The sequence below is a fragment of the Oncorhynchus mykiss genome, chromosome 13, assembly GCF_057628025.1.
Source record: "Oncorhynchus mykiss isolate SJ-2025 chromosome 13, ASM5762802v1, whole genome shotgun sequence".
NCBI classification, from domain to species: domain Eukaryota; kingdom Metazoa; phylum Chordata; class Actinopteri; order Salmoniformes; family Salmonidae; genus Oncorhynchus; species Oncorhynchus mykiss.
In genome coordinates, this window is record NC_143034.1 from 19751045 (window position 1) to 19777500 (window position 26456).

The 26456-nt window shown below is 42.9% G+C and overlaps 2 protein-coding genes across 3 annotated transcripts in view; both read right to left on the minus strand.

Annotated features, from left to right (window-relative positions):
* Positions 1-1001: 1001 nt before the first annotated feature.
* Positions 1002-15746, minus strand: LOC118940350 (beta-1,3-galactosyltransferase 2). Its single transcript, XM_036949220.2, has 4 exons — positions 15291-15746; positions 4709-5219; positions 4341-4547; positions 1002-3924 (listed from the first exon to the last, which is right to left on the minus strand). The coding sequence occupies exons 1-4, from the start codon at positions 15320-15322 to the stop codon at positions 3526-3528; spliced, it is 1149 nt and encodes a 382-aa protein (XP_036805115.1). The 5' UTR covers positions 15323-15746; the 3' UTR covers positions 1002-3525.
* Positions 15747-15933: 187 nt separating this feature from the next.
* LOC110485549 (zinc finger protein GLIS2) overlaps positions 15934-26456 on the minus strand; it is a 39386-nt gene continuing 28863 nt past the window's right edge. For both annotated transcript variants that reach the window (XM_090195580.1, XM_090195581.1), the window contains 4 exons: positions 24997-25182; positions 24449-24582; positions 19839-19957; positions 15934-19395 (listed from right to left, as the gene is read on the minus strand). In XM_090195580.1, the coding sequence (XP_090051706.1) occupies positions 18668-19395; positions 19839-19957; positions 24449-24582; positions 24997-25182 (1167 nt within the window). In that variant the 3' untranslated portion in view covers positions 15934-18667. The remainder of the gene's footprint in view (positions 19396-19838; positions 19958-24448; positions 24583-24996; positions 25183-26456) is intronic.

The window sequence follows — 26456 nt, forward strand, 5'->3', positions numbered from 1 at the left end:
CAGGAGAACGCTACCTGCCCCCATGCATAGTGCCAACTGTAAAGATCGATTGGAACGCAGACTGCGAGCCAAGCCTAATCGCCCAACATCAGTCCCCAACCTCTAATGCTCTTGTGGCTGAATGGAAGCAAGTCCCCACAGGAATGTTCCAAGATCTATTGGAAAGCCTTGCCATAAGAGTGTATAGTCTCTTATATCAGCAAAGGAGGGACCACCTCTATATTAATGCCCATGATTTTGGAATGAGATGTTCGACGAGCAGGTGTCCACATACTTTTGGTCATGTAGTGTATCTAACAAAGTGGTTAGCTTTGTAGTTACATAGTTAGCTAATTGGCTTGACAGTTTATGAACTTCTGTTTGTACCACTGCACGGTAAAGCAATACACGAGTTGAAAATATTGAACACATGCGGTGCAGCCTAATGCCGCATCCCCAACTCATTGTTGCGGACTGCTCCATTGACAATGAATGACTTCCGCTGGAAAGCAATCTGGTGGTCCGAGTTTCCTAGTTCCAACTAGCACTTGAACGCGGCATTAGTTATGGGTGGTCTGGTTTGTTATGACCTAACAAGCAGATAGAGAGGTCTGACAGACCCAGGGTGCGCTCCACAGCTGTCGAGGCGACGCAACAACCACTGGTTGCAAGCCACGTCAACGACTGACAAATTGCTATAACATATGTGGTTAGCTGATACTTAAATTACCTATGTAGTCATTGTAAGATCTGGCAGGCTTCGGCAACGTCTAAAAATAGAAATGAGGTCTTACAGGCCTGCCTACCAGCCTGCCTGACGGCCTGACCTGCCTGACGAGTTGAATGACTCAGCATCGTTTTCTCTCACCACAAGCACTTACTGTGTTCCAAATGGCACCCTATACAGTGCCTTATTTTTGTCCAGAGCCCTATGGGTAGGAAATAAGGTGCCATAGGGGATGTACCCACTTTCCTTCCATCAGGTAGTTTATTTGGTAGGACAAGAGAAACCAACACATGAGAACAGAGTATTAAGTAGCCTTTATTGTCAACATTTCGACGAGACAAATCTCTGACAGTTAAACCCTGTCTCTCTTTTTTTTAAAGATCCCTGTTGTCAACTGCAATGCATTCACCATGTCAATGATTATGATCGTAAATAATACAAATCATTTATTGAACTTTTATTGTGCTTTTCATAACATAAATAATCTCAATATCATCATTGTTCATATTGTCACAACGATGATGTCCTTAACAAAGAACATAGACACACATGCCACATCATATTCATAGCACAGGTGGCTGGTTGCACCTGAATTGGGGAGGACAGGCTCATATGGCTGGAACGGAATAAATGGAATGGTATCAAACTCATTTTTCCCATGTGGTTGATACAATTCCCTTCATTCCAGCCATTATTATGAGCCATCCTCCCCTCACAAGCCTCCTGTGATTCATAGCTTTCCAGGGCTGCAGCCTTCTGCATTACCTTCCTAATGTCATTACTCATATCATCTTATTTTGTTACACCAGTCATCAGACATTGAGAATAATGATGGACTCCTCCTTTCATTGTGGAAGTTGACAACAGAACAGAACTCCTTTCATTGTGGAAGTTGAGAACAGAACAGAACTCCTTTCATTGTGGAAGTTGACAACAGAACATAACTCTTTTCATTGTGGAAGTTGACAACAGAACAGAACTCCTTTCATTGTGGAAGTTGAGAACAGAACAGAACTCCTTTCGTTGACAATGGAAGAGAACAGAACTCCTTTCGTTGACAATGGAACACACCTTATTCTTGTCCAGGTTTTAGTCAACTGTTCTGCAAATAAATGAATTGTGCAATACGTACATAGAAGTCAAACAGCATTTGAACAGTGTCATGCTAAGCAAACAGGATGAGAGAAGCTTTGTGTAACATAATGTGTGACTTAATATACTGATGCCGATATAAAAAGAGGCTTTGTTGAACAATATATGTAACTTAATTATTCATGTAGATGTCGCTGAATTGAAAAAGAACTCACCCAGTAAAATAAATATATTATGCTGTTAAATATTTGATACTGTTATATCGGTCTACTTGGTTTGGGCAAGGTCTAGGCCTACGGGCTACTGTTAATTCACTAGGCAAATACTTCTTGACAAAACTATTTTTTTTATGTACAAAATAATCTTCCTTTCAATTGTTTTTGAGAGTTAGAGACTGAATCATTAATAATGGATGGCTTTTGGTTCTCACCAGTGTTTCTTACAGGTTACCCAACTGGTTTCTAGAACACCGTCTCCCGAATGGTGTCACAACACAATGGAATTTGGCAGACAGATGATCATGTAACACAGAGACAAATATCGTGTGGGCAGAGACAAATCTTGTGTGAACAGAGACAAATCTTGTGTGAACAGAGACAAATCTTGTGTGAACAGAGACAAATATTGTGTGAACAGAGACAAATCTTGTGTGAACAGAGACTAATCTTGTGTGAACAGAGACAAATCTTGTGTGAACAGAGACAAATCTTGTGTGAACAGAGACAAATCTTGTGTGAACAGAGACAAATCTTGTGTGAACAGAGACAAATCTTGTGTGAACAGAGACAAATCTTGTGTGAACAGAGACAAATCTTATGTGAACAGAGACACATCTTGTGTGAGTTTTGGCCTGTGAAAGTGTTAATCTATCACAAGAGACTAGACAGATGCTGATCCCATCCTCCTATCTGTCTGGATTTGTTTGGATTCCTGAGATTCGGGATCACAAAATCACAAAAGATCCCTTTGCAAAGTATGTTCCACCATTGTAAATGAAGACTTTGAAAGTCAGATATCCCATTCCGACAGTCATTACAAGTTCAGAACTACTCAATGACCTAACTTCATCATCCCGACCAGCCCCACCACCACCCATCTTTATTTCCCACCCTACCCAATGTCATTATGGGTAATTGAGTCCTAACAAGGTAGGTGCTTATATTTGTCCTGGTTCACACATCTAAAAGTCTGTTTTATACACCTTTGATTTTTCTTTTTTTTTTGCATATCTCAACTCCCCCCAAGAATGGGGTTACAGCCAAGGTCAGTCATTATCAACATTGAAGAAATTAGGGTTAAGTGCATTGCTCAAGGGCACATCGACAGATATTTTTCACCTTGTCTGTTAGGGGATTTGAACTAGCAACCTTTCAGTTACTGGCACAACACTAGCCACTCAGCTACCTGCCCCTCGGACACTGATAGAGTCCGTGAAACTTAGTACTAGTACCAGAGTCAATGTCCACGCGGAAATTGAATAAGCGTAACATAAAAATTCCCATCAGAAACGGTCTGTTTAAGCTAGAGATATCTGTTTTATTGCATGGGCTGCATCTCAATCCACCACATGCGCCGATGTCAGCCTTCCACATCTGAGGCGGAAGGTGGCAGAGCTACAGCTGTGTTTTTTTCATCGATATATACAGGTATATATATCTGTTTGGCTACCTAAAGACTTAGACTCGACCATTAGGATGAAAAATACCAAATGGACACTAGATCAGTGTCTAGGGACAGGGTGAACCAGGTGTCTTCTTCAGGTCCATCCAGTAGTCCACTATCTGGGACGGGCGGCTCAAAATATAGGTGATGACTTTGGAAAATTCACAGCGATTGTACTTGCCGAGATAGGCCTTCCATTGCCAAGGATCTGGTGAGTTTGTGGGCGAGAGGCCCAGTTTCTTCATACAGGCGCCAACATAGGCGTCTTCTATATTAAAAAGCTTGATGTCCTTGGATACCGCCACGAACCTCTCCGGCAGGTCGTTGGAGAACACGTATCCCATACCAAGTGTGTAGGTCGGGTATCGGTTGTCGGCTAACATCTCCACCGGAACATACCATTTGGAGTTGGGGTTCCGGATGACCGGGCGATCCCACATCAGCATCCCTGTCAGGTAGTTCACCTTGGGAAATAGGGAAGGAATTTAATCTTTGTATATCATTTTTTTTTTTTTTAAGAATAAACTTAGTAAGTCAGACAGACAGACAGACAGACAGACAGACAGACGTTAGTCAGACAGACAGACGTTAGTCAGACAGACAGACGTTAGTCAGACAGACAGACAGACGTTAGTCAGACAGACAGACAGACGTTAGTCAGACAGACAGACAGGCAGGCAGGCAGGCAGGCAGGCAGAGGCAGGCAGGCAGGCAGGCAGGCAGGCAGGCAGGCAGGCAGGCAGGCAGGCAGGCACAGGCAGGCAGGCAGGCAGACAGACAGACAGACAGACAGACAGACAGACAGACAGACAGACAGAGTAATAAAGCTGTCCCCCAAAGAGGTGGAGGTTGGGTTGAATAAAATAAAAATAAAGTTAACCTTGGGGACGTCCGGTCTCAGCAACATAGTCATCAGGTTCTCTACGTTGAGGAACATGTCTGAGTCGATCTTCATGGCGTAGGTGGCATTGGTGCAGTGGGTGGCCAGCCAGTCCATAATCACCATGGTCTTAATGGTGAGGTTGAGGTAAGAGTCCAGGAAGTTGCTCTGGAGTAGATCATGATGCACTTGGCTCTCCTGGTTCACCTTCAAATCAAAGTCAAGAGTCAAGACAAAGTCAAAGTTAGGTCAGCTCAAGTCACAATCAAATCAAAATCAAATCAAACTCTATTTAAATATTAACAACCCCAACACACTTTACAAAAATAAACACAACACTAAAAAAAGCTAAAACAATCAAGACCAACCTTCTCCTGCAGCTCCTGGGCACCTAGTCCTCCAGGAAGTCCTAGCATGAATAGCGTCTGTACCTTCTTCCCCTGCACCAGGGTCTCATTACCCCACGTCCTGCGGATGGCGTCCCTGGCGGCCAGGTTACCGGGCGCCACGGGGACTATCAGCACCAGGAACGGGGTCTGGGCATTACACTTGTCCGGTTCGTCTACGATGAAGTGGTAGTTACGAGGGTAGCCAAAGTGGTAGTGATTGGTTGGTAGCGGACGTATGGTGGCTGAGGGTGGGGCTGGTACTGTGGTTGGGGGAATGGTGGTTGGGGATGGTCCACGGTGGCGGTCGGGGTTGGTCCATCTATGGTAGTATGTGTACAGTGATAGGTTTTTCCACCAATCTGTCTGGGAGAATCTGTCAGGAAAACCTAAGAGGATGATCACGATGACCGTGGACAGGAAGAGGAGGAAGATGAAACACGGCCGCACCAGAGACCGCAGTGGTCGTACAGGGCTCTCGACCACGACTTGACTAAATGGGAGAAGAAGAAAATAGAGGTTAGATTGGTAGATCAACATGGTCTCATTAGTATGGAAGAGTATTCCAAGTGAAGATAAACATTTAGTAAACGCCGGTGTTTTTTGATGATTTCGAGAATGATGTGTCAATATTTAGAGAATAAAATTCAAATGTAGTTTCGAAGAATAAAGTCAACATTTTAGGAATAAAGTTGACATTTTGAGAATAAAGTCAACATTTTAGGAATAAAGTTGACATTTTGAGAATAAAGTCAACATTTTAGGAATAAAGTTGACATTTTGAGAATAAAGTCAACATTTTAGGAATAAAGTTGACATTTTGAGAATAAAGTCAACATTTTAGGAATAAAGTTGACATTTTGAGAATAAAGTCAACATTTTAGGAATAAAGTTGACATTTTGAGAATAAAGTCAACATTTTAGGAATAAAGTTGACATTTTGAGAATAAAGTCAACATTTTAGGAATAAAGTCAACATTTTAGGAATAAAGTTGACATTTTGAGAATAAAGTCAACATTTTAGGAATAAAGTTGACATTTTGAGAATAAAGTCAACATTTTAGGAATAAAGTTGACATTTTGAGAATAAAGTCAACATTTTAGGAATAAAGTTGACATTTTGAGAATAAAGTCAACATTTTAGGAATAAAGTTGACATTTTGAGAATAAAGTCAACATTTTAGGAATAAAGTTGACATTTTGAGAATAAAGTCAACATTTTAGGAATAAAGTTGACATTTTGAGAATAAAGTCAACATTTTAGGAATAAAGTTGGCATTTTGAGAATAAAGTCAACATTTTAGGAATAAAGTTGACATTTTGAGAATAAAGTCAACATTTTAGGAATAAAGTTGACATTTTGAGAATAAAGTCAACATTTTAGGAATAAAGTCAACATTTTAGGAATAAAGTTGACATTTTGAGAATAAAGTCAACATTTTGAGAATAAAGTCAACATTTTAGGAATAAAGTCAACATTTTAGGAATAAAGTTGACATTTTGAGAATAAAGTCAACATTTTAGGAATAAAGTTGACATTTTGAGAATAAAGTCAACATTTTAGGAATAAAGTTGACATTTTGAGAATAAAGTCAACATTTTAGGAATAAAGTTGACATTTTGGGAATAAAGTTGACATTTTAGGAATAAAGTCAACATTTTGAGAATGAAGTTGACATTTTGAGAATAAAGTTGACATTTTGAGAATAAAGTCAACATTTTGGGAATAAAGTTGACATTTTAGGAATAAAGTCAACATTTTAGGAATAAAGTTGACATTTTAGGAATAAAGTTGACATTTTAGGAATAAAGTCAACATTTTAGGAATAAAGTTGACATTTTGGGAATAAAGTCAACATTTTAGGAATAAAGTCAACATTTTAGGAATAAAGTCACAGTTACATTTATATTCATGTTTATATTTATATAGGGGATGTGGTTAACTGCAAGCCTCCCTGGCTCCCTGTTGCTGTGCGCGTATCTGAGTTACATGACCTGGTGAAACTATACTTTAGATTTGGCTTTAGTAACAACGCAATCCTTTCTCCTGTAGCACATCATAATAATATTATTATAAGTATTAGGACCGGAGGAACCACAGAAGTCCGTCTGGTTACATACAGTACATAGGTAGAGAGTGGGTTGTGTGTGTGTATGCAAGTGTACGTGTGTGTGACACACAAAACGATATCGCCAAGGCAATACCATTCTACCGAACGCCCATGGTGCGTTGCCAGACGCAAAGAGGTGCATGCATCAGTCCAGGTCATGGTGCCCTTCAAATTCGCTATAAAGTTGTCCTCAATCCCCTGCATATGCCAACACCATGCATACTGTACTTTAGAGAATAACAGCTTGGCCAGCAGCCTATATGTTGAAACGAAAGGTTAATTTACACATTTGTGAGCAATGGCATGAATGTTTTATGTAAACTACACTTTAAATGATATAGCCTCATAGGCCTACGTTTATTATCTTGTGAATGTAGGTCACGGATTGTGTGGGAAAGGATTGCGGGTCCCTGTAGGGACAGGGACAGTTTCAACTATTCTGCCTTATTATTATTCGACCATGCTGGTCATTTATGAACATTTGAACATCTTGACCATGTTTTGTTATAATCTCCACCCGGCACAGCCAGAAGAGGACTGGCCACCCCACATAGCCTGGTTCCTCTCTAGGTTTCTTCCTAGGTTTTGGCCTTTCTAGGGAGTTTTTCCTAGCCACCGTGCTTCTACACCTGCATTGCTTGCTGTTTGGGGTTTTAGGCTGGGTTTCTGTACAGCACTTTGAGATATCAGCTGATGTACAAAGGGCTATATAAATAAATTTGATTTGATTTGATTTGATTTGTAGGGAAGCACCAATGGAAACCCTAGGCTACCATCTGACCATGTCAGATCAGTGATTATTTCTTTATAGCATATAGCCTATCATCGTCTAATAGGCTTATATTTAGATCAATGATTATTTTAAGAAAGGGAGAATCCATTCCATGAATATATTCAAACAGTGCCTCAGATTAGCTGGTTTGCGCGTGCAGGAGTGGGAGTGGGCAATGAGTGGGAGTGGGCAATGAGTTGCATCTCCTCCTACAGACACTTGGTGTAAAACCCCTTCTTCATGGTTTATGCCTCCGGCAGCCGTTGGATAGGCCTATAATTTACTTTCACTAGCCCACATTAACGCACGATTAGCCTACAGGCTAGGGTACTCAATCGAGTGGGCCGCTATAGGTTTATAATGGGCTGCAAAATAGCAGTTTTGTAGCTAATTTAGAGAGCAGCTTGACATGGGACATACACATCCCGGTCTCCAGGATTCCAAAATAATTTGTTTTATTAGGGGTGCTGCTCACGTGTCCTACTAGCCGACATTTGTTAGAAGGATAGTTGCCATACGGGGGGATACTACTGTTAGTAAAGCACAATGGTCGCTTTAACAGTTGCCATTAAGCACCGAATTTTTGCAAAGTTTTTGCCTAGGCTACGAAGCAGAACGTTGAAGCAAATTCTGAGGGCATACGGACAGGGACTCAGATCACAGTTGTCTTTGCATTCAGTGACAGTGCCAAGATTGTGATTTTGTGCGTGCGAGTGATTGATAAGCATTAGTGCGCAGTGACGCCTCTTTGAAAGAGTGTATTAGATCATTAGATTGGTGGCCATTTGTTTGTTTTGCACAAAACTTTTTACCGCCCACACAAACACACACACACACACCTGCAAACACACACAACCCGCCCGTCTCCACACGGACTTGGATGAAATACCTCATCCATGTCCGTGTGGTTCCTCCTTCTGGAAACACTCAATCTGTGGCACAACCTCTTCCAGGTCTTAATAGTTATTAATCGTCTGGCTATTATGTGCTAAAAGAGCAAGGATTTCCTTGTTACTAATGCCAGTTCTAAAGTATTGTTTCACCAGTCATCTAACTCAGGCATGTCAACAGTGGGCATACAGCAACAAGGAGCCAGGGAGGCATGCAATTAATAACCCAATATATACTTTCATTTTGAAATATAACCACGCCTTGATGCTCGAATATTGCCACTTTATTCTACAAAGATTGCCACTCTATTCTCGAAAGATTGCCACTCTATTCTCAAAAGATTGCCACTGTATTCTCGAAAGATTGCCACTGTATTCTCGAAAGATTGCCACTGTATTCTCGAAAGATTGCCACTGTATTCTCGAAAGATTGCCACTGTATTCTCGAAAGATTGCCACTGTATTCTCGAAAGATTGCCACTGTATTCTCGAAAAATTGCCACTGTATTCTCGAAAGATTGCCACTGTATTCTCGAAAGATTGCCACTGTATTCTCGAAAGATTGCCACTGTATTCTCGAAAGATTGCCACTGTATTCTCGAAAATTGCCACTCTATTCTCGAAAGATTGCCACTGTATTCTCGAAAGATTGCCACTTTATTCTCGAAAGATTGCCACTGTATTCTCGAAAGATTGCCACTCTATTCTCGAAAGATTGCCACTTTATTCTCGACATAGTGTTTTGACTTTATTCAAAAAAATAATAATTTAAACTTTATTCTCAAAGTATTTCAAGTTTTAAAGTACTATCCGTGAAAAAAATTCAAAGTACCACCCCCATCACCATTAAAAAAATTATGTTTTACTTGGCCCTAAGGCCCTACAGAGGGTAGGTCGTGCGTCCGGCCCAGTACATCACTGTGGCAGAGCTCCCTGCCACCCAGGACCTCTATTTCAGGCGGTGACAGAGGAAGGCCCTAAAAATTGTCAAAGACAACTGAGTACTATTCTGTTAAAATAGACTGTTCTCTCTGCTACCGCACTGCAAGCGGTATCTGTCTGAAACCAAAGGACTGAAACCAAAGTCTGAAAGTCTGAAACCAAAGGACCCTGAAAGCTTCTACCCCCAAGCCATAAGACTGCTACACACACAACTCAACTGTCTCTATCTACAGTGTGTATCTCACCACAAGGACTTGGATGAAATACACTACATGACCAGAAGTATGTGGACACCTGCTCCTCAAACATCTCATTCCAAAATCATGGGCATTAATATGGAGTTGGTCCACCCTTTGCTGCTATAACATTCTCCACTCTTCTGGGAAGGCACAGAATCATATAGAATGTCACTGTATGCTGTAGCATTACAATTTCCCTTCACTGGAACTAAGGGGCCTAGCCCGAACCATGAAAAACAGCCCCAGACCAATATTCCTCATCCACCAAACTTGACAGTTGGCACTATGCATTGGGGCAGGTAGTGGTGTCCTGGCATCCACCAAACCCAGATTCATCCGTCGGACTGCCAGATAGTGAAGCGTGATTCATCACTCCGCCACTCTCTGCTTGGCATTGTGCATGGTGATCTTAGGCTTGTGTGCGGTGGCTCGGCCATGAAAACCCATTTCATGAAGCTCACTACGAACAGTTATTGTGCTGATGTTGCTTCCAGAGGCAGTTTGGAACTCGGTAGTGAGTGTTGCAACTGAAGACAGATGATTTTTACCCACTACGCGCTTCAGCACTCTGCGGTCCCGTTCTGTAAGCTTGTGTGGCCTACCACATCGTGACTGAGCCGTTGTTGCTCCTAGACTTTTACATTTGACGATAACAGCACTTACAGTTGACCAGGGCAGCTCTACCAGGGCCGGAATTTGACAAACTGACATGTTGAAAAGGTAGCATCCTATGACGCTGCCACCTTGAAAGCCACTGAGCCCTTGAGTATGAGCCATTCTGCTGACAATGTTTGTCTATGGAGATTGCATGGCGGGGTGCTACATTTTTTTACACCTGTCAGCAACGGATGTGGCTAAAATAGCCCAAATCCATTAATTTGAAGGGGTGTCCACAAACTTGTGGCCATGTAGTGTAGTTAACCAAATAGCTACCCAGACTATCTGCATGGACGCTTTTAGCACGAACTCGTTTGACTCATCAAATACACTGCTGCTACTGTTTATTATCTATCCTGTTGCCTAGTCACTTTATCCAATATGTACACATCTAAATGACCTCGTACACCCGGAACATCGACTTGGTACTGGTACCCTGTGTATATAGCCATGTTATTACCTCGTACCCCTGCACATCGACTTGGTACGGGTACAGTGTGTATATAGCCATGTTATTACCTCGTACCCCTGCACATCGACTTGGTACTGGTACCCCGTGTATATAGCCATGTTATTACCTCGTACCCCTGCACATCGACTTGGGACTGGTACCCTGTGTATATAGCCATGTTATTACCTCGTACCCCTGCACATCGACTTGGGACTGGTACCCCGTGTATATAGCCATGTTATTACCTCGTACCCCTGCACATCGACTTGGTACTGGTACCCTGTGTATATAGCCATGTTATTACCTCGTACCCCTGCACATCGACTTGGTACTGGTACCCCGTGTATATAGCCATGTTATTACCTCGTACCCCTGCACATCGACTTGGGACTGGTACCCTGTGTATATAGCCATGTTATTACCTCGTACCCCTGCACATCGACTTGGTACTGGTACCCTGTGTATATAGCCATGTTATTACCTCGTACCCCTGCACATCGACTTGGTACTGGTACCCTGTGTATATAGCCATGTTATTACCTCGTACCCCTGCACATCGACTTGGGACTGGTACCCTGTGTATATAGCCAAGTTATCGTTTCTCATTGTGTATTTATTCCTGGTGTTATTATTATTTGTATAATTTCAAAAATCTTCTCTCTGCATTGTTGGGAAGGGCCATAAGTAATCATTTCATTGTTAGTCTACACCTGTTGTTTACGAAGCATGTGAAAAATACAATTTCATTTGATTTGATACTCTTCCGTACATTAGAACCTGTCAAAATAGTGATATATAAATGTCTCATCTGTCATTCATAAAACTATATTTGCTTAGGTTGCTTGGCTCTACCATTTCTTAGAATATAGCTGCTCTTCTAGAGCGGTGGTTCCCAACCCTGTTCCTCCAGTTCCCCAACAGTACACATTTTTATTGTAAGCCTGGACAATCACACCTGATTCAACTTGTCAACTAATCATCAAACCCTCAATGAGTTGAATGAGGCGTGTCTGTCCAGGGCTACAATGAAAACGTGTTCTGGAGAGAGTACTGGAGGACCAGGGTTGGGAAACACTGTTTTAGAGGATGGGTTAGGCATAAATATTTTTGCATGTCCTTGACTCCCGTCCTCTTGCCACGCCTCGTTCTCAAAAGCCATTGGTGGAGAAAGTCAGAGGGGCAGTGTCTACAGTGTTGAATAAAAATGTAGTTAGTGGTCGAAGTGTTTCGATTATGCATTGAGGGAAATTGCGCGTTAATAAATAGTTGATATCCTGTATGCCTTCCCACCTATCTGTTTCCCACCTATAGCCCGCGAAAGTCAGCATGTATAGAATGCAATCATTTACTAATATTTGCCATATTCTAATAACTCTCATGTGAAATAAAATGAAATATTATTGGTCACATACACATATTTAGCAGATGTTCTTGCGGGTGTAGAGAAATGCTTGTGTTCCTAGCTCTAACAATTCACAACAGTACACACAAATCTAAAAGTAAAAGAGTGGAATTAAGAAATATGTACAAATTAGGACGAGCAATGTTGGACTGGCATTGACTATAATACAGTATATGCATATGAAACTAGTAAAGCAGTATGTAAACATTATTATTAATGTGACTAGTGTCATGATGTGTGTTTTGTCCGATATTTACAGTAACTGGTTACTGTAAAGCACTGTTAAACTGGACCCTATTGGCTAGAAGTAACGTGTAGTTGATCTAGTTAGTAACTGGTTACTGTAAAGCACTGTAAAACTGGACCCTATTGGCTATATATATATATAGGCCATTATTGTGAATATGAATTTGTTCTTAACTGACTTGACTAGTTAAATAAAATAAAAATATTTAAAAAATAAGTGACCAGTGATTCCATGTCTATCTATATGGGGCACCAGGCACCGCCAGGTACCGCCAGGTACCGCCAGGTACCGCCAGGCACCGCCAGGCACCGCCAGGTACCGCCAGGCACCGCCAGGCACCGCCAGGTACCGCCAGGCACCGCCAGGTACCGCCACGTACGTGCCATGGTGAAACCTACACTCTTGTAGATCTGAAATAATTGGATGGTGAAACTTGCCAGCCAACCAGAAAAGCAAGGCAAAACAACATTCTTGAAAGTCAGGACAATCATTGTCCTGCAAATAAACATTACTTTTATAGTTGAAAAATAATCAATTGTTGCAATAAAGAAAGTTTGACAAAAGAAAATTCCACTGCTGTCAAACGGATAACAATGTCAGGCTTTAGAAAGTGTTTTCTATATCTGCCACAGTGGAGGCTGCTGAGGGGAGGATGGCTCATAATGAGGGCTGGAGCAGAGCCAATGGAATGGCATCTAACTATGTGTTTGATGCTATTCTACCCATTCCGCTCCAGGCTTTACCACGAGCCTGTCCTCCCCAATTAAGGTGCCACCAACCTCCTGTGATATGCCATCTGCCATGTCGCAATGATTTATTTTAGCAACATTGCTTTCGTCGAATTAACCTGGGTCAATGGAAACCTGCCTACAGTCAGGGAATGAAAAAGGGGGAAACCTAGCGCACATGTAGGTATAGATTATTGACGTCGCCTACTTTTAGACCAAAACAGTCATTCGTTATGAATAGGAACATGAGGAAGGTTCCCACTCTTTATCTACAGTGAAGTAAATTAAAATGTATTCCATCATTAGTTTTCACCTAACAGGGCTTCATCAGTGTCATAAGGGGAACTGTGTTCATATCTGATCAGATAAAAGCGAAGCATGCTTTCACTGTGAAGCAGATACGATCTATGCTGGGTTTCTTTTTCCGCACGATCCATTCCAGTCAGTCTACTTAAAAGGTTGTTTGCTGTCGGCACTCAAAATAAAACATGTATCGATCAGAAAATCAAAAAATACTGTATTTACATTTAACTCAAAGTTAAACTACTCCTGGGGTGTATTTTGTCTACGCTATACGTTATTCAAACCCTACCTTCTCTTATTTTGAAAAATACAGTGTATTTTACCGTAGTCTTCTACTTGACTCGGAAACTGTACCCCTTGTATATAGCGTCATTATTGTTATTATGTATCTTTTTTTCTTCTTTTTTTCAAACTTTAGTTTATTTAGTAAATATTTTCTTAACTCTATTTTCTTACAACTGCATTGTTGGTTAAGGGCTTGTAAGTAAGCATTTCGCGGTAAGGTCTACTACACCTGTTGTATTTGGCGCATGTGACAAATAACGTTTGATTTGATTTCATTTGGACTTATTTGCATATTTTTGCTTCTTTGAAGTGACTGACCATAGTTACTGTCAAAGCACTTAGTGACAACTACTGCTGTAAAAATAGCTTTAAAAGTACAATCTGGACAAAGATACCATCTTTAATACACTGTACAGCTAATTTAATGTATTTCAATAAGTACATAATAAGTATAGAAATTAAGTATATACCTGCACATTTTCCACATCATTACATACATTCTTCAGCTATGTATTCTTCTCCTTTTAGGGTCATTTTCTCAGAGAACGCCAAACATTCTATTTATGACTAGGGCCAATAGAAATGGCCTGATGTCATCATATTCTATGTAAATGTTACCCTATTCTAATCTTTGGCTTAGGTTCTACAGTAGACACTGTGTCAGTCTATCTAAAGTTACAAACATGTAACTACATACAGAAGTATGATCTAGTTAGTAACTGGTTACTTTAAATCACTCTTATTTTACAGCTAATGTAAAAATTTCTTTATAGATAAATGGGATTGATTGAGTAAGCAATGAGAAGCGCACATATATGATCCTCTTACCTTTTGTACCTACCATGTACATACAATTTGGGACATTTACTGTAAAACTAGACCCTATTGGCTAGAAGTCACGTGTAGTTGATCTAGTTAGTAACTGGTTACTGTAAAGCACTGTAAAACTGGACCCTATTGGCTAGAAGTAACGTGTAGTTGATCTAGTTAGTAACTGGTTACTGTAAAGCACTGTTAAACTGGACCCTATTGGCAAGAAGTAACGTGTAGTTGATCTAGTTAGTAACTGGTTACTGTAAAGCACTGTAAAACTGGACCCTATTGGCTAGAAATAACGTGTAGTTGATCTAGTTAGTAACTGGTTACTGTAAAGCACTGTAAAACTGGACCCTATTGGCTAGAAGTAACGTGTAGTTGATCTAGTTAGTAACTGGTTACTGTAAAGCACTGTTAAACTGGACCCTATTGGCTAGAAGTAACGTGTAGTTGATCTAGTTAGTAACTGGTTACTGTAAAGCACTGTACAACTGGACCCTATTGGCTAGAAGTAACGTATAGTTGATCTAGTTAGTAACTGGTTACTGTAAAGCACTGTAAAACGGGACCCTATTGGCTAGAAGTAACGTGTATTTGATCTAGTTAGTAACTGGTTACTGTAAAGCACTGTAAAACGGGACCCTATTGGCTAGCCCTGGTTGATTGTACGTCAGTCAGTTTATCCTGAGCAGAGCAGAGAGATGTCATTGGCTGTGCTTACCGTTTACATCCATTCCCTCCTTGTTTCTCCATGAGTGCAGACAGTTCCCCTCCTCAGAGAGACCATGGATCCTTGTGGCAGTGACTGGTGAAGGAAAGAACACCCCTCCTGTGTGTGTGTACGACCAACCCAGGACAATCCCAGCACCTCCCTCCCCTGTGTTTCAGGTCTATCCAGTAGAACACACTCCAGGTGGGCTCTGAGCCTCACACGTCAATGGGTCTATGCTGGAGTTGGTGTAGCTTCACAGGTGTTCTGTAGCCTACAGGGTAGGGCGAGTGTGTGACAGGGGAAGGGCAGAGGAGGAGAGGAGGGCAGGAGGAGAGATGAGGAAACAAGTGTGTGTGGGAGGTGGGGAGTTGTGTGTGTGTGTGTGTGTGTGTGTGTGTGTGTGTGAGAGAGAGAGCGCCTGCTTCGGTGTTGTAAAGTGTTATGGTTTTGTTGACTTTGGACGTTGTCAGGCTACAAGGGGAAACGTATCTTTCTTTCTTACACTGATCGCAGACAGTAGGCCTAAACACACACACACACACACACACACACACACACACACACACACACACACACACGCGGCATAACACGCTACTTGCCTACAACCCAGGAGAGTTGATGAACACACACACAGGTGACACAACAATGCCACTTCATTTGTTTGTCTTTGTTTATTAACGTCACGTCTTCGTCATTAACGACACATTCCGTTTAACAGTCCTCGTAAAAAAAACTGAAAGCACACAATGCTATGATGTCACCAATCACACCTTTTGTCAACTCTAAACAGTCAGTCATGTAAAGCGTTGACCCTTTGGAACAAATACCTACATTTATACATTTGCATTACATGTACCTGTACTTCATTGAATGTGCTGTGTGTATTTTCAGTATATTTCACTTATGATACATACCAGGCACTTGGAAACATAAAAAAATACATCATAATAATTGCAAATCTTAATGTGCAAACGAGGATAAGAAATTATATCAGATGCTGGCCTGCAACAGGGAGGCCATAGTGTCATGTTAACCCTTTGTGCATATGTAGACTTCATATGTACATTCACCTCTGTCCTATTTGTAGTTTCTGTGTTACCTCAATATGGGAACCTGAAGTCTCGGGTTTTTCCCAATCAATCTTACAGTTCCTGGTTTGTAACTACATTTAAATTCTACTGGCATGGTCGAGTTGCACGTTGTTACATTGTACTTACAACAACGACTAAGTATTATTTTGAGTGATTTGTCTGTGCATAAATACAAATAATGAAGCTATTATAAGTACTACACAGTTATGCACACACTTCTGTTTAGATTGGGTCTACTTATCTAATCAATAAAACCTGGATCAAATAGAAATCCCTAACTTGGCCAATAATACTGGATGCCAGGTGAGTTGTGCAGATCAAATACCAATCCCTACCTTTGAGTTGGATGAGCTATTAGCAAATAATACTTTTCTGAGGTTTGTCGGCTTTATTGAGAAATGTCTGTCGCACAAAGGGTTAATGCGTCATCGTTGGGTTTGTAGATCCTGACATAGGATCCTTGTCTTTGTGTGCGCCCCAAATGACAACCTGTTCCCTATGTAGTGCACTACTTTTTTTTATTTTATACCAGGGCTCTGGTCAAAAGTAGCGCACTACATAGGGAATAGGGTGCCATTTGGGACGCGCCCATTGTCACCAAGTGACAAAATAAGATAGAGAGAGGAACAACTTCAACATTCAACAGAAACGTCTCGTCTTAACCAGAAAGACAAATAAAACGTGTTTGACTTGTTTGCAGAAGTGATGAAAAGACACAGAGATGTCATACCTATACAAACTTTTTCCACTTATTACCTTGTAACTTCAGGAGCCTATTCCCTACAGGAGATTTTAAAGGCTGTTTGCTGTTGGGACCACACCAGATTTGATCCATTTGTAGGGTAAAAACATACAAGATATAGGTTATTTTAAGCTTAATTCATTCAAAGTTATTGAATTTGATCGTCAGTCATAAAGCATGAGGTATGCGACTGAAATGGCACACTATTCCCTTTACAGTGCACTACCTTTTAGGGAATACTATACAGGGATAGGGTGTCATTTCAGATGCAGCCTAGGTGTGTGAAGCCACTGCAGGTCAAGTAGGTTGGTTGAGGGGAGAGGAAGGTGCGGTTCATTGTCAGCGAAACATCATAGCCTTTTTTAGCCAAACCACACCTCTGTCGTCCTGGCAACCAACCTTACAACTATGCAGGTGGCAGTCACATGACAATGGAACTAAATACCACATTCTTAGCTCAGAGGACCCCAGGGTAACCGGGTAACATGAGTGAAGGCTACCCCTAGCCCTGCCTGTGTAAAAAAAATATATATATAACAAAGGCAAATCCTAAACTTCCAGTTACATTTGAACTTAGTCTCCCATTGTCATCAATGTTTGACTAAAGTGGAAGTTAGAATCCACCCCATAGACGCATGTAGAATGTAGTTTGACATACGACATGCTTCAACAAGACTGTGTTTGCTCTGTAGTGTGTGTACCACAGATTTCCACTGGCTACCTTGTAACCTTGGGAGCCTATTCCCTACAGGGGATTTTAAAGGCTGTTTGTTGTTGTGAGTCTAGAGACTGAGTAGGGCGGGAGGAAGGAGAATAAAGTTGGCCCTAGACACTGATCTAAGGTCAGTTTCGCATCTTCTAATGGTTAAGGATGGTACGCTGACCCAAGATCTGTGGCTACAGACAACGTCCACACAGAACAATTCAGTTCTGATGTGAGGCTAGAAAGATTAGACAAAATTTACCTGACTCTCTACCTCCCCCTGGTGGCCATAATAGTTAAAGACACTGATATAAAACCCACTGTTATAGTGACTATCCAGACTAACAGTAGCTGTTATCGGTTATAGTCCATAGGGTCTGTGCTGCATACAAATGATGACTAACAAAACACACAGGAGCATATTACCTCAATTCTCTCAATAACTGCTGCTTCTTCTTTACATCATAATGGCGATTACATAAATCCAACTGTGTTGCCACACAAATCATTTGGGAATGTCAATTAGGGATGTCCATTGGGAAAAGTCCATTGGGAAAAGTCCATAGGGAATGTTTGAGGTACATTTCCATAGTTTTCTTGTTGTTTTCTTCAGCCAGCTGTTACTGTTTTGTGTTGAAATTAGTTTTTTCATGTCTGAAAAGGAGAATGACCCCCACACAGCTTTTATAAAGCACCTAACCCTCCCCCTCCACACACACCAACTTTCAGCTCCGAGGCATTGTTTAGGCACAAACACACACACACAAACTTACACACACACCCTGTCCCTTGATCGTAGCAACAGGTGTGTGAGCACGTGTCCCAAGCTGAGCACACACACACCCTGGCCCTAGCTGACAACAGCTGGTTTGAGCACCAGTGCCCCAGGGGATTGAATCACCACCCAGGAGGGGAGGTCCCGCCCCGCCCCTGTCCCTCCGTACCCTCCCGCAGACAAATTCAATACCTCATCCTCCCTCTCCTCTTCACATCCGTCCTCCTCCTCCCCCTCCCTCCTGCTCTCCCCTCTCCCTAGCCGCCCCAGACCCATGGAAGCCAACCCAAACACGGATGCAGTCGAGAGTCCAAACGGGAGCAGGGAGGAATCACACCAACCCAATCCCCCACCTCCACTACCTAGTGAGAACAAGGAGGCTCCAGGGTGACCTAGTCTGCTGAGATCCAGAGGGCCACACATGGCCGAGAGAGGCAGCGAGGCCCCTAGATGGTGGCCCCCTAGGAGAGAAGCCATGGCGGCCCCTCCTGGGATGATAATATGGGCCCCGCCGACATAGCCCATCTCTGAGACCCCTCCACTGTTACCTCCGTGGAGACCACCCCCTTTGAGGAACACCCCAAGCCCGGCTGAGGAGGCCTGTTCCTGGGTCGCGACGAAGTGTCCGTGGGCCTTGATGTGTTTGCGGAGGGAGCTGGGGTCGGTGTAGCGTTTAAGGCAGCCAGCCATCTTGCAGTAGTAGGGCTTGTCCACGTAGTGGGTGCGCGTGTGCTTGAAGCGGTCGCTGGAGTTGGAGTAGCGCTTGCTGCAGCCCTCGTACGGACAGATGTACGGCTTCTCTCCTGGGAGAGGGAAAGAGGAGAGAAGGATGGATGTGAATTGTCTTGTCAACTGACAGATCTTCAGATTTTGGAATGCATATGGTATTAGCAGTTCTTCTTGGACAGGCATGCCAGAAAAGCATCTTTAAATGACGGTGTGCATTAAAGATGATATGCCGGTGTGTGTGCGACATGTATGCATGCCTTTAATCTGACCCGAAGTACCCCACAACCACAATAAAAAACACTGCGAGAGGTTCTGACAAAGAGACATAACAGCACAGCGGACTCTTACCCCCGCGGTTTCCTAACCCCGTGAGACAGCCTTTAGAGGGGAAATAAACAGCTGTTCTTTAGCAAAAATAATCAAACTGACCTGTGTGTGTACTGACCTGTGTGGGTGTACTGACCTGTGTGGGTGTACTGACCTGTGTGTGTGTACTGACCTGTGTGTGTGTACTGACCTGTGTGTGAGCGTGTGTGTATCTTGAGGTTCTCCAGGCGAGAAAAGCTCTTGTTGCAGGTGGGACAGTGGTGAGGCTTCTCATTGGTGTGAGTCCTGATGTGGATCAACATCTTGTACCTGGGGGGGATTACACACACACACACACACACACACACACACACACACACACACACACACACACACACACACACACACACACACACACACATACAGAGTGAATAAAGCTTTACACACATATATACAGTGGGGAGAACAAGTATTTGATACACTGCCGATTTTGCAGGTTTTCCTACTTACAAAACATTTAGAGGTCTGTAATTTTTTTATCATAGGTACACTTCAACTGTGAGAGACGGAATCTAAAACAAACATCCAGAAAATCACATTGTATTATTTTTAAGTCATTAATTTGCATTTTATTGCATGACACAAGTATTTGATCACCTACCAACCAGTAAGAATTCCGGCTGTCACAGAACTGTTCGTTTTTCTTTAAGAAGCCCTCCTGTTCTCCACTCATTACCTGTATTAACTGCACCTGTTTGAACTCGTTACCTGTATAAAAGACACCTGTCCACACACTCAATCAAACAGACTCCAACCTCTCCACAATGGCCAAGACCAGAGAGCTGTGTAAGAACATCAGGGTTAAAATTGTAGACCTGCACAAGGCTGGGATGGGCTTCAGGACAATAGGCAAGCAGCTTGGTGAGAAGGCAACAACTGTTGGCGCAATTATTAGAAAATGGAAGAAGTTCAAGATGACGGTCAATCACCAATCACCCTCGGTCTGGGACTCCATGCAAGATCTCACCTCGTGGGGCATCAATGATCATGAGGAAGGTGAGGGATCAGCCCAGAACTACACGGCAGGACCTGGTCAATGACCTGAAGAGAGCTGGGACCACAGTCTCAAACAAAACCATTAGTAACACACTACGCCGTCATGGATTAAAATCCTGCAGCGCACGCAAGGTCCCCCTGCTCAAGCCAGTGCATGTCCAGGCCCGTCTAAAGTTAGCCAATGACCATCTGGATGATCCAGAGGAGGAATGGGAGGAGGTCATGTAGTCTGATGAGACAAAAATAGAGCTTTTTGGTCTAAACTCCACTCGCCATGTTTGGAGGAAGAAGAAGGATGAGTACAACCCCAAGAACACCATCCCAACCGTGAAGCATGGAGGTGGAAACATAATTCTTTGGGGATGCTTTTCTGCAAAGGGGACAGGACGACTGCACCGTATTGAGGGGAGGATGGATGGGGCCATGTATCGCGAGATCTTGGCCAACAACCTCCTTCCCTCAGTAAGAGCATTGAAGATGGGTCGTGGCTGGGTCTTCCAGCATGACAACAACCCGAAACACACAGCCAGGGCAACTAAGGAGTGGCTCCATAAGAAGCATCTCAAGGTCCTGGAGTGGCCTAGGCAGTCTCCAGACCTGAACCCAATAGAAAATCTTTGGAGGAAGCTGAAAGTCCGTATTGCCCAGCGACAGCCCCGAAACCTGAAGGATCTGGAGAAGGTCTGTATGGAGGAGTGGGCCAAAATCCCTGCTACAGTGTGTGAAAACCTTGTCAAGAACTACAGGAAACGTATGATCTCTGTAATTGCAAACAAAGGTTTCTGTACCAAATATTAAGTTCTGATTTTCTGATGTATCAAATACTTATGTCATGCAATAACATGCAAATTAATTACTTAAAAATCCTACAATGTGATTTTCTGGATGTTTGTTTTAGTCTCTCCCAGGTGAAGTGTACCTATGATAAAAAAATGACAGACCTCTACATGCTTTGAAAGTAGGAAAACCTGCAAAATCGGCAGTGTATCAAATACTTGTTTTCCCCACTGTAAGTGGTGAATATACACTGACTGTACAAAACATTAAGAACCCCTTCTTGATATTGAGTTGCATCCCCCACCCTTTTATTTTGCCCTCAGCCTCAATTTGTCAGGGCATGGACTCTGCTAGATGTCAAAAGCTTTCCACAGGGATGCTGACCCATGTTGACTCCAATGCTTCCCACAGTTGTGTCAAGTTGACTGAATTTCCTTTGGTTGGTGGACCATTCTTGATACACACGGGAAACTGTTGAGCATGAAAAAACCAGCAGCGTTGCAGTTCTTGACGCCTGTGCCTGGCACCTACTACCATACCCCGTTTAAAGGCACTTCCAAATGTTGTCTTGCCCATTCACTCTCTGAATGGCACACATACACAATCCATGTCTCAATTGTCTCAAGGTTTAAAAATCCGTATTTAACTTGTCTCCTCCCCTTCATCTACAGTCGTGGCCAAAAGTTTTGAGAATGACACAAATATTAATTTTCACAAAGTTTGCTACCTCAGTTTATATGATGGCAATTTGCATATACTCCATAATGTTATGAAGAGTGATCAGATGAATTGCAAAGTCCCTCTTTGCCATGTAAATGAACTGAATCCCCCAAAAACATTTCCACTGCATTGAGCCCTGCCACAAAAGGACCAGCTGACATCATGAAAGTGATTCTCTCATTGACACAGGTGTGAGTGTTGACGAGGACAAGGCTGGAGATCACGCTGTCATGCTGATTGAGTTTGAATAACAGACTGGAATCTTCAAAAGGAGGGTGGTGCTTGGAATCATTGTTCTCCTCTGTCAATCATGGTTACTTGCAAGGAAACACGTGCCGTCATCATTGCTTTGTACAAAAAGGGCTGAAGAAATTCGGCTTGTCACCAAAAACACTCACAAACTTCTACAATTGAGAGCATCCTGTCGGGCTGTATCACCGCCTGGTACGGCAACTGCTCCGCCCACAACCGTAAGGCTCTCCAGAGGGTAGTGAGGTCTGCACAACGCATCACCGGGGGCAAACTACCTGCCCTCAGGACACCTACGCCACCCAATGTCACAGGAAGGCCATAAAGATCATCAAGGACAACAACCACCCGAGCCACTGCCTGTTCACCCCGCTATCATCCAGAAGGCGAGGTCAGTACAGGTGCATCAAAGCTGGGACCGAGAGACTGAAAAACAGCTTCTATCTCAAGGCCATCAGACTGTTAAACAGCCACCACTAACATTGAGTGGCTGCTGCCAACACACTGACTCAACTCCAGCCACTTTAATAATGGGAATTGATGGAAATTGATGTAACATATATCACTAGCCACTTTAAACAATGCTACTTAATATAATGTTTACATACCCTACATTATTCATCTCATATGTATATGTATATACTGTACTCTATCATCTACTGCATCTTTATGTAATACATGTATCACTAGCCACTTTAAACTATGCCACTTTGTTTACATACCCTACATGACTCATCTCATATGTATATACTGTACTCGATACCATCTACTGCATCTTGCCTATGCCATTCTGTACCATCACTCATTCATATATCTTTATGTACATATTCTTTATCCCTTTACACTTGTGTGTATAAGGATGTAGTTTTGGAATTGTTAGGTTAGATTACTCGTTGGTTATTACTGCATTGTCGGAACTAGAAGCACAAGCATTTCGCTACACTCGCATTAACATCTGCTAACCATGTGTATGTGACAAATACATTTGATTTGATTTGATTTTTTGGATTGGACTGCTGAGGACTGGGGTAAAGTGCTTTTCTCTGATAAATCCCCTTTCCGATTGTTTGGGGCATCCGGAAAAAAGCTTGTCTGGAGAAGACCAGGTGAGCGCTACCATCAGTCCTGTGTCATGCCAACAGTAAAGCATCCTGAGACCATTCATGTGTGAGGTTGCTTCTCAGCCAAGAGAGTGGGCTCACTCACAACACAGCCATGAATAAAGAATGGTACCAACACATTCTTCGAGAGCAACTTCTCCCAACCATCCAGGAACAATGCCTTTTCCAGCATGATGGAGCACCTTGCAATAAGGCAAAAATGATAACTAAGTGGCTCGGGGAACAAAACATCGATATTTTGGGTCCTTGGCCAGGAAACTCCAGAGACCTTAATCCCATTGAGAACTTGTGGTCAATCCTCAAGAGGTGGATGGACAACCAAAAACCCACAAATTCTGACAAACTCCAATTATTGATTATGCAAGAATGGGCTGCCATCAGTCAGGATGTGGCCCAGAAGTTAATTGACAACATGCCAGGGCGGATCACAGAGGTCTTGAAAAAGAAGGGTCAACACTGCAAATATTGACTCTTTGCATCAACTTCATGTAATTGTCAATAAAATCCTTTGACACTTATGAAATGCTTGTAATTATACTTCAGTATTCATATTAACATTTGACAAAAATACCTAAAGACAATGAAGCAGCAAACTTTGTGGAAATCAATATTTGTGTCATTCTCAAAACTTTTGGTCACAACTGTACAGGGATTGAAGTGGATTTAACAGGTGACATCAATGAGGGATCACAGCTTTCACCGGGATTCACCTGGTCAGTCTGTCATGGAAAGAGCAGGTGTTCGTAATGTTTTGTACACTCAGTGTATGTCTTTATAGTAATATGTTAAGAAAGAGTCAGAACATTTTTTATCCACTTTTAAATCTGATTAGGGGCACCTTCATATCTGAAGATCAGAGACTCTCATACCTATACGCTGAAGAATAAGCCCCTCCTACCTGGCGTTGAATCCCCTCCCGTTGCGGGCACAGCCCTCCCAGTGGCAGCAGTACCCAGAATCCTTTTCAGGTTTGACATGGTAGTCATTGATGTGGTCCACCAGGTCCTGTAACGAGTCAAACAGCAGGTGGCACTAGAAAGCAGAGAGAGAGGGAGGAAGAGAGGGATGAGGGAGAGGTAGAGAGAAGGGGAAGGAGAGAGAGCAGAGAGAGGGAGGAAGAGAGGGATGAGGGAGAGGTAGAGAGAAAGGGAAGGAGAGAGAGAGAGAGAGAGAGAGAGAGAGAGGGAGAATGGGGAAAGAGTCAATTTAGACTAGAGCATTTCAGGTAAGTGAACTGGAGCTGAGCATATGATACATGTATATGCTGTATATGAAAAAGTCATACTCATACTTCCACACATTTGAAGTACATGCTGACAGTTATCGCAGTGCAATTCAGATAGTAATGTGTTATTTTTTGCAACGTTACGATTCTGAATGCATCCCAGGGTACTCTATCCCATCCACACACACACCCCCTCTCCTGTCCACCTGTCAATCACATACCTTCATCCAATGGCAGGCCAGCTGCTCGTCCGATGAGGGATCGGGTGACGCCCGCTTCTCCCCGGGCTGACCAATGAACATGGAGGAGGGCAGGTTGAACCCGGCCCCTGTGGTCCCGATTGGCAGGAAGATCTGGAAGCCCTGCTGAGAAGCACCGCCTTCCAGGTAACGAGGGAGAGCTGCTTCCTGAGAGAGAGAGAGAGAGAGAGAGATAGAGAGAATGATGATGAGAGTGTGTCAACTAAGGGCACAGTCCGTCTGTCTGCCTGCCTGCCTGCCTGTCTGTCTGTCTGTCTGCCTCTCTGTCTGTCTGCCTCTCTGTCTGCCCATCTGTCTGTCTGTCTGCCTGTCTGCCTCTCTGTCCTCCCATCTGTCTGCCTGTCTGTCTGCCCATCTGTCTGCCTGCCTGTCTGTCGCTCTGTCTGTCTGCCTATTTGTCTGTCTGTCTGTCTGCCCGTCTATCTGTTTGCCCATCTCTCTGCCTGTCTGTCTGCCCATCTGTCTGCCTGTCTCTCTGTCCGTTTGTCTGCCTCTCTGTCTGTCTGCCTCTGTCCGTCCGTCCGTCTGTCTGTCTGTCTGTCCACCCGTCTGTCTGTCTGTTTGCCCATGTCTGCCCGTCTGTCTGTTTGTCTGTCTGTCTGTCTGTCTGTCTGTCTGTCTGTCTGTCTGTCCGTATTTTACCCCTCCAGCCCTGTTTTAAATCTGATTAAGTGAGAACCACAGTATGCCTGTGTGCAGACAGCGTGCTGGCAAATTAGATTCACTACAGATTTAATTCACTTCTGTCCACTATGTGTGGAGTGTATTCACTAATCAACTATCCCACATTCTGACCGGACTGCCTGCCACACGTAGACACACACGCACTCACACACTCCCTAAGATGAACCTCTATACTAAGAAGCGCTATACAGAGAACTCTCTTCTCTCTTACTAAATCTTTTTTTCCCTTCAGACACAAAATAGGTCAGTTATGTGTTAAGTAAAACTGTCCCTATTACATTTTCCAAATGTTTCTCACACCACGGGCTGTATTCACAAAGCGTCTCAGAGTAGGAGTGTTCATCGAGGATCAATTCTGCCTTTTAAATCATAATGGATAAGTTAGAGGCTCCTACTCTGAGTGTCTTTGTGAATACAGGCCCAAGTTTATTACATACAGGCTCACCCAGCTGTCACCCCACCCATCATTGCACATTGGTTTGACTCAGAGTAGGATCAAGTTGCCCCTACACATACTGACCTAAGATCAGTTTTACGTTATTCCCCTGACTATGTTATGCTTGTATAAGCTGATCCTAGATCTGTAGCTAGGGGCAACTTCTTCCTCCCTGTCACACACGCACGCACCAGTGGAGACTGCTGAGGGGAGGACAGCTCATAATAATGTCTGGAACAGAGTACATGGATTGGCATCAAACACATGGAAACTACGTTTGATGTATTTCATACCATTCCAC